Raw genomic sequence first — 13,573 nt, 5'->3', positions numbered from 1 at the left:
GAGTATACTGGGGTTATGGTAGCCAGCTGCTGCCATAACCATGATATTCCTCTTCCAAGTGCCAACGTTTATCGTCATGAGCCAGTCCGATAGTGGTTAATTTGATCTATGCCATTGTTAAAATCTGTTTTACATGGATCGAAATTCAAATCGGATATCATCCTGGTTGAACGAAAAAAAGTGAATGATTACTAAACATTGGGGCTCCTTTTTTTTTAGGTGATGAAGTCCATAATTTGTAGCCTTTTCTTGTTGTATGTTGAACACTGAACTTAAATATATAATAAACACTTTGCGCACTCTTTCAACGTCGCTGTCTTATATCCTTTAGGAACTGGGTATTAAACACCCGTTACATCGGAAGAAGCTCCAGCTGGCTCTGCAGTCCCTGGGATCTGAAGATGACAGTAACTATGGAAAATTGGACTACAAGTGGGTCACACGTAAGTAACTTTATTTGATTTGACTTTATTCTTTATTCCCTGGAGGCATCCTGGTGGTACCCTGCAATATATCAGGGCTAGTTTACACTTTCTTCAAAACAAGGCTTCGGCCAGGCTTTGTTAAAGCTCTCTGAACGCTGTCTCTAAATAAAATGTATAGTTTTAAAGTCCTGTTTACACTTTGCTAGCAAGTGTAAATGAGCCCCAACTCAGTGGGGCCATATCCCCCGCTATCCTTTCTTTTTACAGAAGAGCCACCTAGAAATCATTTTGTCTTGAGCATGTGGCACCTCTCTTAAGCTGGATACACACTATACAACTTTTGTTGTTTGATTTCCTTTAGATTTACCAAAACCATTGCATACAAATTTAAACTGTTAGGTCCCTTTCACACATGCGGACAGTATGTCCGTATTTAATGATCCGTACGTGAGAAAGGGCCCTTTACATTTACCAAACCATATAATATGAGGTCAAACCTTAAGAAAAAAATCGAAAGAAAATTGTATAGTGTGTATCCAGCTTTAGGTTTTTCTTCTTGAACGTGTCCCTGTTGAGGATTTTCCAGTTTTTCTAGTTTTGGTGACCTGACAGGGTAGTGTAGTGTGATTTAGAACAAAGGAAATTTGCTTTTAATAGGCCCTGTAGCATCCAAGGTTGTTGGACATCAGATATCTGTTTTTCCTTTCTGATACTGTAACTTGGTGACAATCTTTATGGATTTTCTAGGGTGGCTGGATGATATAGGGCTCCCCCAGTACAAGACACAGTTTGATGAGGCAAAGGTCGATGGACGAATGCTGCATTATATGACAGTGGTAAGTTTCCTCACCGCTTGGATATAAAATGTGTGTCCACTTGCCAGGGTTGTGGGGGGGTCTGCGGGCGGCAGGGGGCTTATCAGAACCTGGAAGCCCTCTGTAACAAGGGGGCCCCCAGAAAGCACATTGTGAGAGAGGACAGCCCTGCCTGTTGTCCCTACACAGATTGAATGGCAATAATGCGCCCCCAATCATATCACAGCAGTAGGGCTCCAATGTATTGTTTGTAGCCCCCTTGTGATGTCATCGACCAAGGGCATGTTGTGTCAGTGATGTCACAAGGGAGCGGCGCTTGCTTGCCCCCCCCCTTTTTTTTTTCCTGACTTAGGCTGCATGCTTGAATAAGGGTCTGGTATGGAGTTGGGGGGGGGGGGGGGACGTTTTTTTTTTTAATATATATATTTTGGCATGGGGCCTGGTATGGAAAGGGTGGGAGGTACCTTTTATTTTACTTTGCCGGCATTCTTTTGTTTCATTCAGCTGTCAGTGGGTTCATTGGTTAAGGAGCCGGCTTCCCAGCCCGCACTTTAACAACCAGCTATTCTTCATACTGAATTTGGAACAGACAATAATTTTTGACTGATTTTGAATTCCAATCGTCCTGAAAATGTAAAATTTGCTCAAAAACGAATCAAGGAAACAAAACCAAAAAGAATTGCACGTCTAAGTCGCATGTACATCATGCAGGTGCAACTTTCATGCAAGTTTTGAGGGTTTATATTGAAGTCTAAGGCCCTCAAAAGTTGCATGAAAGACAGACCTAAGTAGTGCAGGAACTACTTTAAAGTCACTGCGACCTTAAGTCTCACAGATATGAACAGTACTCATTGTCAAACATGGGGTGGAATTGTCATGCAACTTTGGAGTCCAAATTCGCATGACAAGTTTCACAAGTGTGAATGGGGCCTTAAATATATGTAAGCCCTCCTAATTTTAAAAAATGGCCTTTAAAATTAATCTGCACGCACATAAATCTGTAATCAGTAAAAATATCAATGTATAAAAAGTGCTGCGCTGTATAAGAAACAAGCAAGCAAATAAAAAGGTATATGGCTACATAGTTACGACTAGACTTTGTAATCACGGGCTATTCAGCTCTTTTATGGGGACTTTATCATAGATCGTTTTGGACATTATTTGGATACATTGTAATATTGTTGTTGTTGCCACAGTTTTTGATCACATTTTCAGTTGCTGTACACGACATGTATATATTTTTATAACCTTCCTAGTTTTGCTCATTGCTCATCTGGTGAGATGAACCGTGTTCACTCCATTGAGATTCAGCCACTGAAAGTGTTTACTAAGGCGTTATTCCAACAAATATCCTAATCCTAGCACAAATAGTACTGCTTACCTTGGCAGGGAGCTTGTGAAATGGCGTTCCCACCCAGTGACACCCTTCCCGCTCTTTAACTGTGTCACCCGGACAGGTATATAAAATATCTTTAAGTCTACTTATTTCTGCAAAAGTCATTTTTTGCCGGTGATAAGGTCCTTATGCTGAGATGCATTCCAGCTTTAATTTGAGTCAGGAAAAGGCTTACATTAGAAGTGACAAGATTGTAAACTTGTGGTCAGGAAAGGGAGTTGCATAACTGGGCTGGGATTTGAGTAGTTGCCCGCTACTGCAGCGATGTTCACCAGTGGTGCACAGAACTGATGACCTAGGTTGCTATATTAGAGAACTTCATTACTCTGGAGCAGATTCCTGATGGCAGCAATGGTGGACCATGCTTGCTCAATTGGCATGGCACTTGTAGTTTCCACCAGGGAGAGCATGTGACAGGACAGAGGGAACAGAATGGTGTCACCCTTTCGCAGGAATACCTGGATGACTGGACAAGGACCTTCATGGCAGGATCACCAGGGATTATCTGAATGCAGGATTAAAAATGACTTTTGAAATATCAGCAAATGAACACTTATGTGAAGATTTATTGAGCTACTTTATTATTCTTGGTAGGAATCCTTAAAGGAGTTGTAAAGGAAAATGTTTTTTCACCTCTAATGCAATCTATACTGATGCCCCCCCCGAGCCCCCCGTTATACTTACCTGACCCCTCGAAATTCCCGCGTGGTCCCGCGATCCTCTTCGCCGCTCAGCCTGGCCGCTGATTGGCTAAAGCGGATGGATTGAGAGCAGCGCAGCCATTGGCTGGCGCTGCGGTCAATCACATCCAGTGACGCGTTGCACCGAGGGGCGGGGTGGCCGCTCGCTGTATCACGGGAGCGCGCCCGCAATTACTGACCACCATGTGAGCTCTCGCATCACTGCGGTGACTAATTGCGGGGAGGACCAGAGACAGCCGCCGATGGACCCCAGAAGACGTGGATCGGGGCCACTCTGTGCAAAACGAACTGCACAGTGGAGGTAAGTATGACATGTTTGTTATTTAAAAAAATTCCTTTAGTAACGCTTTAAATGGGTAGTTGTTCATGTATCTTTAGCCATATAGTCTAGACATTCTTGTATAATTCTTTTTACTAAACTGCACTTCAGAGACATTTGCTATCTTCACCCGTAGTAATGTGCAGTTTTATTTATTTTTATTTTTATTTCTATTGATTTGTGTCTTTCTTTTTATTTCCCAGGATGATTTGCTGTCTTTGAAAGTTGTAAGCGTCCTCCACCACCTCAGTATTAAACGTGCCATACAGGTTCTGCGGATAAACAGCTTTGAACCCAACTGTCTGCGCCGGAGACCCTCCGATGAGGTGATAAACTTCATTCTCGACTTCTAAATTACTCCCAGACTATTAAGGTCTCACCAGATAAAAGTCAAATATGCTCCCCATTTTTCACCACTGTAGCATAGTGTACATTAGGCCTCACAGATATCGCTAATTAACACTGTTCCCAGGAGAGAGCGGGGACCAGTGACGGCGTGCCGCTATCCTCGCGCATGCGCAGTAGGGAATCGGGCAGTGAAGCCGCAAGGCTTCACTTCCTAATTCCCTCACCAAGGATGACGGCGGAAGCAGCCGAGGACCGAGCGATTGCTTAGCCTCGTCTGCTGACATCGCGGGCGTGCTGGACAGGCAAGTGTCCATTTTTTAAAAGTCAGCAGCTGCAGTATTTGTAGTTGCTGGCTTTTAAAAAAACGGGTGGACCTCCGCTTTAAATAGTTTAAGTTCCCAGCAGTGACCCCATAGCCCAGCTCCCAATGCTCCCTCCTTCCTTCATTGATGCAGCAGCTCGGGTCCCCATGCTCCCCCCTCTCAGCAGTTTATCGGCAGCTCAGCTTGCCCCTCATAAGTGATGTGGCAGCCTGCTAGCCTTGCAATCTCTAGTGTAAAACTGGGCAGGTGCTCAGGAAGAGAGGAGAGCAGCCAACTTTAGAGTGCTTCTGTTAAAAACCCCTTGCTGATTGGACAGTGAAGAAGCAGCAGCGCATAAATGAAGTAACCTTGGTCCTCCTCCCCCTCCTGTGAGCAATCCAATAAACAAAGCTGTAGTAACCCTCATTGGCTCTGATTCCAGCACCTCCATTGATATAGGAATAAAGTATGGCACAATTATTACAACCACTTATTGCAAAGAACCATCTAGATGCAGAGTCCAGTGGATAAAGTTAATAAGAGAGGACAAAAAGAGCAAAAGAATACTGAGGCGCCTCTAAGTGCAGACGGTTGTACATTTTTTTTAAAGCAAAGGGTGTAAGATCAACTCGCATTTAGTAAGATGAAATTTGGGACATCATTTGTCTATTTTCGGTGGGATGAAGGTCAGCACTCATGCTGTAGATGTGAGATTTGCCGCTAAGCTGGAGCTATCTGTTAATAGAAGGCACTATCTATAAAGGCATCTTTAGTCCCATACCAGTAGTATGACAAAGGAGCGAGCCTGACTAGCTATCCATAGTGCGCATCCTCAGAATAGCATCATAAGTCCAGTGATGTCATCGCGTTTGACGCTGCGCTCCAAGAGCATTCCAGCCCTTTATCTTTGCTCCAGCTTCTGGATCTAGCTGAGCGGTGGTTCTAACATCTACAGCGCGAGTGCTGACCTTCATCCCACCGGAAATGGACTAATGATGTGCCAATTTTATCTTTCCAAATGGGATTTGATCTTGCATCCTTTGCTTTGAATTAATGTACAACGGTCTGCACTTAGAGGCACCTCTGTGGTTTTATTTCTCTTTTCCAGCACCTCCATCGTCTTCTCTGAAGTCCTGCTTTGCCTAAACCTATTTTGTTACCTATACTTGTTCTTAAAGATACAACTGATAATTATTTTGTTCTGTTTGGCCTTCTTGTAGAGTAACATTTCACCGTCTGAGGTGGCCCAGTGGACCAATCACAGAGTCATGGAGTGGCTGCGGTCTGTGGATTTAGCAGAATATGCCCCTAACTTGAGGGGTAGCGGGGTACATGGTGGTCTTATGGTAAGTACTGATAATTGGTAACATGGAAAACCAACAAAAAGATTGCCATAAATAGGCAAAGTGATGGATTCTCTTTAAAGTGTGTGTGTGTGTGTGTGTGTGTGTGTGTGTGTGTGTGTGTGTGTGTGTGTATATGTATATAGATAGAGAGGGGGGTAAGGCTATTTGCACATTTTCCAAACTGATGCTTGGGCCCTAACTGAGCATCTTAATCCTATTTTTCTTTTATTTTTTATTATTAATTGCTATATCTGTGATGATTTTTTTTTCCAGGTGCTCGAGCCTCGGTTTAATGTGGAGACTATGGCACAATTGCTGAACATCCCACCGAACAAGACCCTCCTACGGCGACATCTGGCCACCCACTTTAACCTCCTGGTGGGTCAGCAGTCTCAGCTGCAGAAACAGGAAGCATTGTCGGCTCCGGAGTATGTGCTATTGACAGCAACAGCCAAGGTCAAGGTGAGGACTCTTTAGATTGGCTCGTGGAGGCAAGAAATCAAGGGCAAACTCTAAATTTATTTAAGCCCTCCATATATCCCAAGATGTTTAGCAAACCTACATTATAATCCCTGGATGCTTCTGTCGTCAACTAGGGTTGTCCCGATACCGATACTAGTATCGGTATCGATTCCGAGTTTTTTCGGCGGTACTCAGACGCCGATACCCCGCCCCGATACACAAATAGAATACTTGCCTCCCCCCCCCCCCCGCCGCCGCCGACCGCCGCAACCGAAGCCGCAATCCGCCGCCGTTACGACGCATCCCCGCTACCGCCGACTGTGTAATACGGGCGGGAACATTACAGCTTTGAATCGCTGTAATGATTTGCGCATAGACACTCCCCCTTGCTCGGGTGAACTGTCCAATCCCGAGCAAGGGGGAGTGTCTATACGCAGCGCAGGGCCAATCATTACAGCGATTCAAAGCTGTAACGTTCCCGGCGTATTAGACAGTCGGCGGCAGCGGGGATGCAGGTAAGTGGAACATGGCTGGATGGGGGGACTTAGACTTGCCTCTGGGTCTTGTGGGGTAATGATGCTGATGGGTTGTCTTGTCTGTCTTGGAACCTACAAAGTGATGTAGATTTGGAATCCCAACTTGATGCTAAGTAAATTGTGCATCTTTGTCAGACAGCGCGCATGATGTCGCGCTGATTGTTTCTGCTGCCTACGTACAGTATGTTGCTGTGTGTTATGTCCCATTAGGTTACTCAGAGCTGTCTTGTGAGCCTACGATGGATCTGCAGATTTCCAATGCTGGGATTGCATTTCATATATTGCGCTGCATTGTACAAAGTCTTACATTAGTAATTATCTAATCGGCCTTCACTGGTGACAATCTCACACGCATAATGATTAATGTAAAAAATATATATATATATTTTAACCCACGCAAACAAATTATGGGGGGATGACAATGGCTGCATGGGGGGGAGACGATGGCTGCATGGGGGGGAGACGATGGCTGCATGGGGGGGAGACGATGGCTGCATGGGGGGGGAGACGATGGCTGCATGGGGGGGGGAGACGATGGCTGCATGGGGGGGGAGACGATGGCTGCAGGGGGGGGGGGACGATGGCTGCATGGGGGGGGAGACGATGGCTGCATGGGGGGGGAGACGATGGCTGCATGGGGGGGGAGACGATGGCTGCATGGGGGGGGAGACGATGGCTGGATGGGGGGGAGACATGGCTGCATGGGGGGGAACACATGGCTGCATGGGGGGGGAGACATGGCTGCATGGGGGGGGAGACATGGCTGCATGGGGGGGAGACATGGCTGCATGGGGGGGGAGACATGGCTGCATGGGGGGATACTACATGGCTGGATGGGGGGGGGGAGACATGGCTGCATCTGTGGGGGGACATGGCTGCATCTGTGGGGGGACATGGCTGCATCTGTGGGGGGACATGGCTGCATCTGTGGGGGGACATGGCTGCAATATGTGGGGGGACATGGCTGCATTTGGGGACACATTTAAAAAAAGTATCGGTATTCGGTATCGGCGACTACTTGAAAAAAAGTATCGGTACTTGTACTCAGTCCTAAAAAAAGTGGTATCGGGACAACCCTATCGTCAACATATATCAAACACTCCCTGGGCTGCCATCAATTTTCAAAATGAAGGCCAAATGGCACTGCAAAGATGCTTAAATACTCGCATCACTAAAAGTATAGCTACATTATCCCATCATTCTTTAGTGTGCTCAGGCTGTCCAAGGTGTGCAATATACTGTAGATTCAATGATTTAAATTGTTAAATTGTGTAATTTTTAATGTTATAATGCATAACTGTGTAAAAGATATATAACCTTCTCCCACTCTCCTCTTATTGCTTATGAGCTACCCATACAAGGCAGGGCTTAGAGTGTCAGACAGAGTAGAAAACTGTCCATATGTCTAAATAATGATTATCCTGGCTTAGAACAGAAAGGGGAAAAAAGTAATTCTTCTAAAGCTGTTCAAAATGCAATTTTTTTTAGGCTACTATTTCGATAGAAAATTTGACACCAGGTAGGATAGAAATTCTCCAGTGGAAGGAATTTTAGGAATTTTTGACAATAAATCTACCATTTTAGATATTGATTTTGCCAAAGAAAATCACAATTCTATGTGTAATTTTATTTAATTCCCTTTATGCACATAGCCGAGGAAACTGGCGTTTACCACCTTTGGAACTTTGCGGAAAAAGAAACAAGAAGAAAATGAGGAGTACGTGTGCCCAATGGAGCTCGGGCTAAATTCTGCCAACAATATCATCAAACCTTTCCGGGCCGGCCTGGACCTCCGGATGTTGGACGACGAGGACTTAGACAGGCTGGAACAGGTATGCTCAGAATGTGTGCTTGTAGTGTGGCATTTCCTATCCTTTGTGGCAATGGCCAACAAGACTTTCTGATTGGATGAGAAGACAGCAATCGGGAAGTCAGGGGATCTGCGGTGGCTCAACGCGATTGGCACTGCGCTGACAAGCCATTCACCTCTGCAGCTAGGGGTTCGGATCCCGGTCTCGGCTACATGTGAATTGAGTTTGGTGGTCTCAGCCCGGCTCCCGGTGGGTGTGCTATGCAAGGTAAGCCTGCGCTTAGTATGCCCACCTCCCTCCCACAAAAAAAACACCACACTTGCACGCACTTGAAATTGGGTTAACATGCACGCACTTTGACCACGCGGTCTCTAAAAAAGAGAGGCGAAGGACTAACAGGGCTGGTTGAGCGGGCAAATCCTCTCACTCCCTTATAGGGAGTCCCTCTGCCCCGTTGGGCTTCGAAGCGGAGCAGGTAGTACGGTCTGTGTGGGAGGACCCCCTCAAACACCCGCCATTGCCACCCGGGGCATGGAGAAAGGTGGCAGATTGCCTCTGGGGGAGGCCTGCCTACTCCCAACTCCTGCAGTCCGGCTCCTCTCTCGAGTACACGCACAAAATACACTTAAAAAAAAAAAAATTACTAGAACAATCGGAAAGTCAAGCAGCTAGTAATAAAAATAAACTAGTTTCACAGAGGAGGGCTTTCTAGCTAGAAAAGTTTGTAGAAAACACCTAACCTTGTTCGTTTTTTTTTTTTTTAACTGGCTTTTTACTTTTAATAAGCAAAAATGGCCGACCAGTTCACATTAAGTAAAACAAACTGTTGATTTTAAACATTTGTATGTGCCCAATTGTAACTGAAATGTGTCAAAAGTAGGTCAGAAAGTGCCAGCTTTCCTTAACCTGGGAAGCGTTGCCATGCATTGATCATTACATCCACTTTGAGATGTGTAGCTGTAGTTTGAACAATCTGCTTTACACTTTTCCAGATGGAAGATTCAGAAGGAACTGTAAGACAGATTGGGGCATTTTCTGAAGGCATCAACAACCTGACAGTAAGTGTGCAAAGCTGATTAATCAATTAGACCACCAGCTCACATTGCGTGTTCCAAGCTGAATGTACAGTATCCTTTAGATTTATCAACAACTACGTAGTGTAACGAATAAACAAAGTTAATCGTTTGAAGGGGTTGTAAAGGTTTGTTTTTTATTTTATAAATAGGTTCCTTTAAGCTAGTGCATTGTTGGTTCACTTACCTTTTCCTTAGATTTCCCTTTTAAATGTTTTTTTTCTTTGTCTGAATTTCTCACTTCCAGTTCCTCCTTGGTAAGCTTGCCCCCATCATCCGAGCCGTTCTGGCTGGGGGTTAGTCAGCCAGAACAGCTTACTGAGGAGGAAGTGAGAAATTCAGACAAAGGAAAAAAAACATTTAGTAGGGAAATGGAAGGAAAAGGTAAGTGAACCAACAACGCACTAGCTTAAAGGAACCCATTTAGAAAATAAAAAACGAACCTTTACAACCCCTTTAACAAGTAGCATATATCACAAATATTGTGCAATATGAAAAAAAGTCTGCGCTGAAATAAAAAATAAAGGATTACATAAATGAACACGAGTGAGTATAAAGTCTCATACAAGGTAAAAAAAAAATCCCAGGTGACTGGTAATCTATTCACACGATGCACGGGTGAGTCCCAGAAAGGGCAAACTTTCAAATCCAAGTAAATCACCACAGTGAGGACAAGGTGGAGACTTACCGGATAATATTGACCCCCCCCCCCCATTACTGAGGTTATAAAAGGCATTTACAAATATAGGCTAAAGGGGTACACAGGTGCAGGGGGCTGGTCAGCAAGGGGTACATAAGTGGCAGGGGGTGGTTTGTAAGGGATATACAGCGGGGGTATGATATGTAAGAGTATACAGGTGCAAGGGTTGACTCTTAAGGGGGCACAGGTGCATGGGCTAGTTTGTGGAACTTTTACAGATGGAAGAGGCTGGTCCGCCTGCCCCTTTTAAAAATGAAAAGTCAGCAGCTGCACACATTGTAGCTGTTTACGTTTAACATTAGGACACTTACGATGTTGGCACCACAGCCGACGTTTACATTGGTTTGTCGGGTTCTGTTGCCGGTAAGGGAACCCGGCAGTGTAGCCTTTCGGCTTCACGGGGGGTCCCTACTGTGCGAAGTGCGCTGCGCGCTCACACTGGCCCGGCGGGAGGGAGGGGGACCGAGCTGCTGATGTAATTCACCACGGCCCGGTCTCCTGAAAGTGGGGACAGGGTGCCTGTAAAAGAAAAAAAAAAAAAAAACAGGTATCCGAAAAAAGGTGCCAGATGTGGCACTCAGAGGGGGGGGAAGTGGGCGGAAGTTCGACTTTTGGGTGGAACTCCACTTTAAGGGATAAACAGGTGCACAGGGCTGCTCCATATAAAGTGTATATAGGCGAGGGGTTAGTAAATTTGGCTCTGAATTTTCATGCGCCTTCCTCTTTGTCTCCGCAGCATATGCTCAAAGAAGACGAAATGTTCAGAGACTACTCCGCCAGATCGCCATGCACCAGTATTACAGATGACGACTCGAACATGTGACAAATATGCAAACACTTGTAACTTTATTTTTTTTTGTGTCAAAGTAAATATATATATAAATAATTTTTTGATACGGAATTTATTCACAGTGTTTAGGTGGAAGAAGTGGAGCATGTGCCTTTTCTTTAAAGTGGTAACAAAAAATGAGCCTCGTTTTTTAAAGTGCAGCTCTGATGTTGCGTAACTGTATTCTGCACTTATCTGAAACCGTGCAAAAGCATCAGACCGATCGCCACCACCGGGACTGAACCTCTCTGTTGTTGCTGGCAAACTGATAGGCAGATTTTTTTCTCAATAATTTTGTGCATAACTTGCATACACTTCAGATCTTCCATTTTGGGTGAAGTTTGACCCCCATTTTGTTTTTGTTTTTTTAAATTATGGAACCAATGCAAGTAGACCCCTGTCCCCTCTACTACTTTGATATGGCTGGAAATATTTAGGCAGAGTTATCATTGTCACATGACTAAATAAATCCATTACCTAGAGCGGTGATGGCGAACCTTGGCACCCCAGATGTTTTGGAACTACATTTCCCATAATGCTCATGCACTCTGCAGTGTAGCTGAGCATCATGGGCAATGTAGTTCCAAAACATCTGGCGTGCCAAGGTTTGCCATCTCTGACCTAGAGGGAGCGCAATGCGAAATCCCTGCATCATGTACCTTACTCTCCATATGTGGAGAACTCCCTAACAATTGTGGCCCCACTCATAGTAAGGGTGGGGGGTCTCCCTACTGGGTCCTAAAGAGCCATCAAGAGAGCAGGATCTGTTTGCTTCTATGTTGGGTGGATTTGATCTTTTGTGTACAAATAATAAGTATTCATTTCTCCTAAACTTTTATACTTTTTTCTTTGGTCACTCTTTCCAGAAAGAAAGGTTGTGGATTCCAAAGAGGAGGTTTCAAATACAGTGGAACCTTGGATTTACGAGCATAACCTGTTCCAGGAGAATGCTCGTAATCCAAAGTACTTGCATGTTAAAGAGTTTCCCCATTAAAGTCAATAGAAACAAAAATAATTTGTTCCGCATTGACTTCAATGGCATGCAATACCGCATGCGCCAGAGGCGGGGGGCGCCGGAGAGCCTCGTAAACACTCTGAAAGGGACGAGGTTGCCTCGGCTGAACTCGGAAACAGAGTTTTTCCAAGCATTTGCGATCAGCACTGTTCAGTTCTGCTTGTCTCCGGCTCCCCCCCACCTCAGGCCAAACGCGGTATTGCACACCGATTTGGCTTGAATCCTGTTCAGACAACACTGGCAAACCGAGTCAGGTTTTTTTTTTTTTTGTTTTTTTTTTTCAAATAACGATTTTTTTATTTTCGTAAAAGGTCAATACAAAATGTAGCAGCATTTCAAGTGTAAGATAAAAGAGGTAATACAAAAATTCCAGCTGAATGTACTTACACAGCGGCTTCATTCTTGGTTATACAATCAGTAACGTATAAAACAACTAGGTAACAAAGAAGAGAGGAGGAGAAGCGAGAGGGTAGAGTAGGAGAAGGAGATGGGGAAAAAGGGGGCAGGTGAGAGAGAAAAAAGAAGGGGGGAGACAGGGAGAAGGGGGGGGGGGGGCAGGCAGGAATGTCGGGTGAAATAGTGTACCTTGGTGGTCTGTTGTCGGCTCACTGCGTTTTTTTTTTTTTTTTTAATACAGTGCTCGTATTGTGAAACGCTCGTTAACTGTGTTACTCGCAATCTGAGGTTCCACTGTACTGAAACAAGCGTTTCGCAATACAAGCTTTTTTTTTTAAATCCTTACTCAGTTTGCAAGTGTTGTCTCGCAAAACGAGCAGGATTCAAGCCACAGCAGTGTGCAATGCCGCATTTGGACAGAGGTGCGGGGAAGCCGGAGCCGGTCAGAAACACGTGGAAATACTCAGTTCCCGAGCCTTTCCGAGGGTTTAGGAGTTCAGCTGAGCTGTCCCTGAGTATTTCCGAGGCTCTCTGTCGCTCCCTCCCCCCCCACCCCACCTCTGGCCACATGCGGTATTGTATGCCATAGAAGTCAATGCGGAACAAATTATTTTAGTTTCCATTGACCTCTTTGGGGAAACTCGCTTTGATATGCAAGTGCTTTGGATTACAAGCATTATCCTGGAACGGATTATGCTTGTAATCCAAGGTTCCACTGTATTTGAAATCCCTAAAATGTAGCAAGATGCTACAGAGACTTGTACATTGGTCCCATTGTAGTCTGGTTAAAACTTTACATTGCAGCACATAAGAGGTTAATACATCTGTAATTGTCTTTGGAATATGTCGCTTGTTAAAAGACTTTGATGCAAAATAGTTTCCGGCCGACGGTGCGATTCCCTTGGCAAAGAAACATTTTCAGCTGCATTGTGTTTGGGGAAGGATCTGCATCGGTAGTTCATAGTATTAAAGGAAAACCGATTATCTGTTCAAGTTAAAATATTAAAACGTTCAACTACATTGAATTGAGTCTGCATCTCCTGCAATATAACTTGTATTTAAAGGGCCACACCATCCAAAAGTGACATTTTAGCCATGG

At 44.8% G+C, this 13,573-nt stretch overlaps 1 protein-coding gene across 15 annotated transcripts in view; it reads left to right on the top strand.

The window, feature by feature from the left end:
- PPFIBP1 (PPFIA binding protein 1) overlaps window positions 1–11,121 on the top strand; it is a 161,249-nt gene extending 150,128 nt beyond the window's left edge. For all 15 annotated transcript variants that reach the window (XM_040345570.1, XM_040345569.1, XM_040345568.1 and 12 more), the window contains 8 exons: window positions 332–443; window positions 1,173–1,261; window positions 3,860–3,982; window positions 5,527–5,652; window positions 5,926–6,114; window positions 8,303–8,482; window positions 9,454–9,519; window positions 10,971–11,121. In XM_040345570.1, the coding sequence (XP_040201504.1) occupies window positions 332–443; window positions 1,173–1,261; window positions 3,860–3,982; window positions 5,527–5,652; window positions 5,926–6,114; window positions 8,303–8,482; window positions 9,454–9,519; window positions 10,971–11,057 (972 nt within the window). In that variant the 3' untranslated portion in view covers window positions 11,058–11,121. The remainder of the gene's footprint in view (window positions 1–331; window positions 444–1,172; window positions 1,262–3,859; window positions 3,983–5,526; window positions 5,653–5,925; window positions 6,115–8,302; window positions 8,483–9,453; window positions 9,520–10,970) is intronic.
- Window positions 11,122–13,573: the final 2,452 nt, after the last annotated feature.

Source organism: Rana temporaria, chromosome 3, assembly GCF_905171775.1.
Source record: "Rana temporaria chromosome 3, aRanTem1.1, whole genome shotgun sequence".
Taxonomy (NCBI): Eukaryota; Metazoa; Chordata; class Amphibia; order Anura; family Ranidae; genus Rana; species Rana temporaria.
The sequence above is the reverse complement of the archived record's forward strand: the minus strand, read 5'-3'. Positions and strand labels throughout refer to the sequence as shown.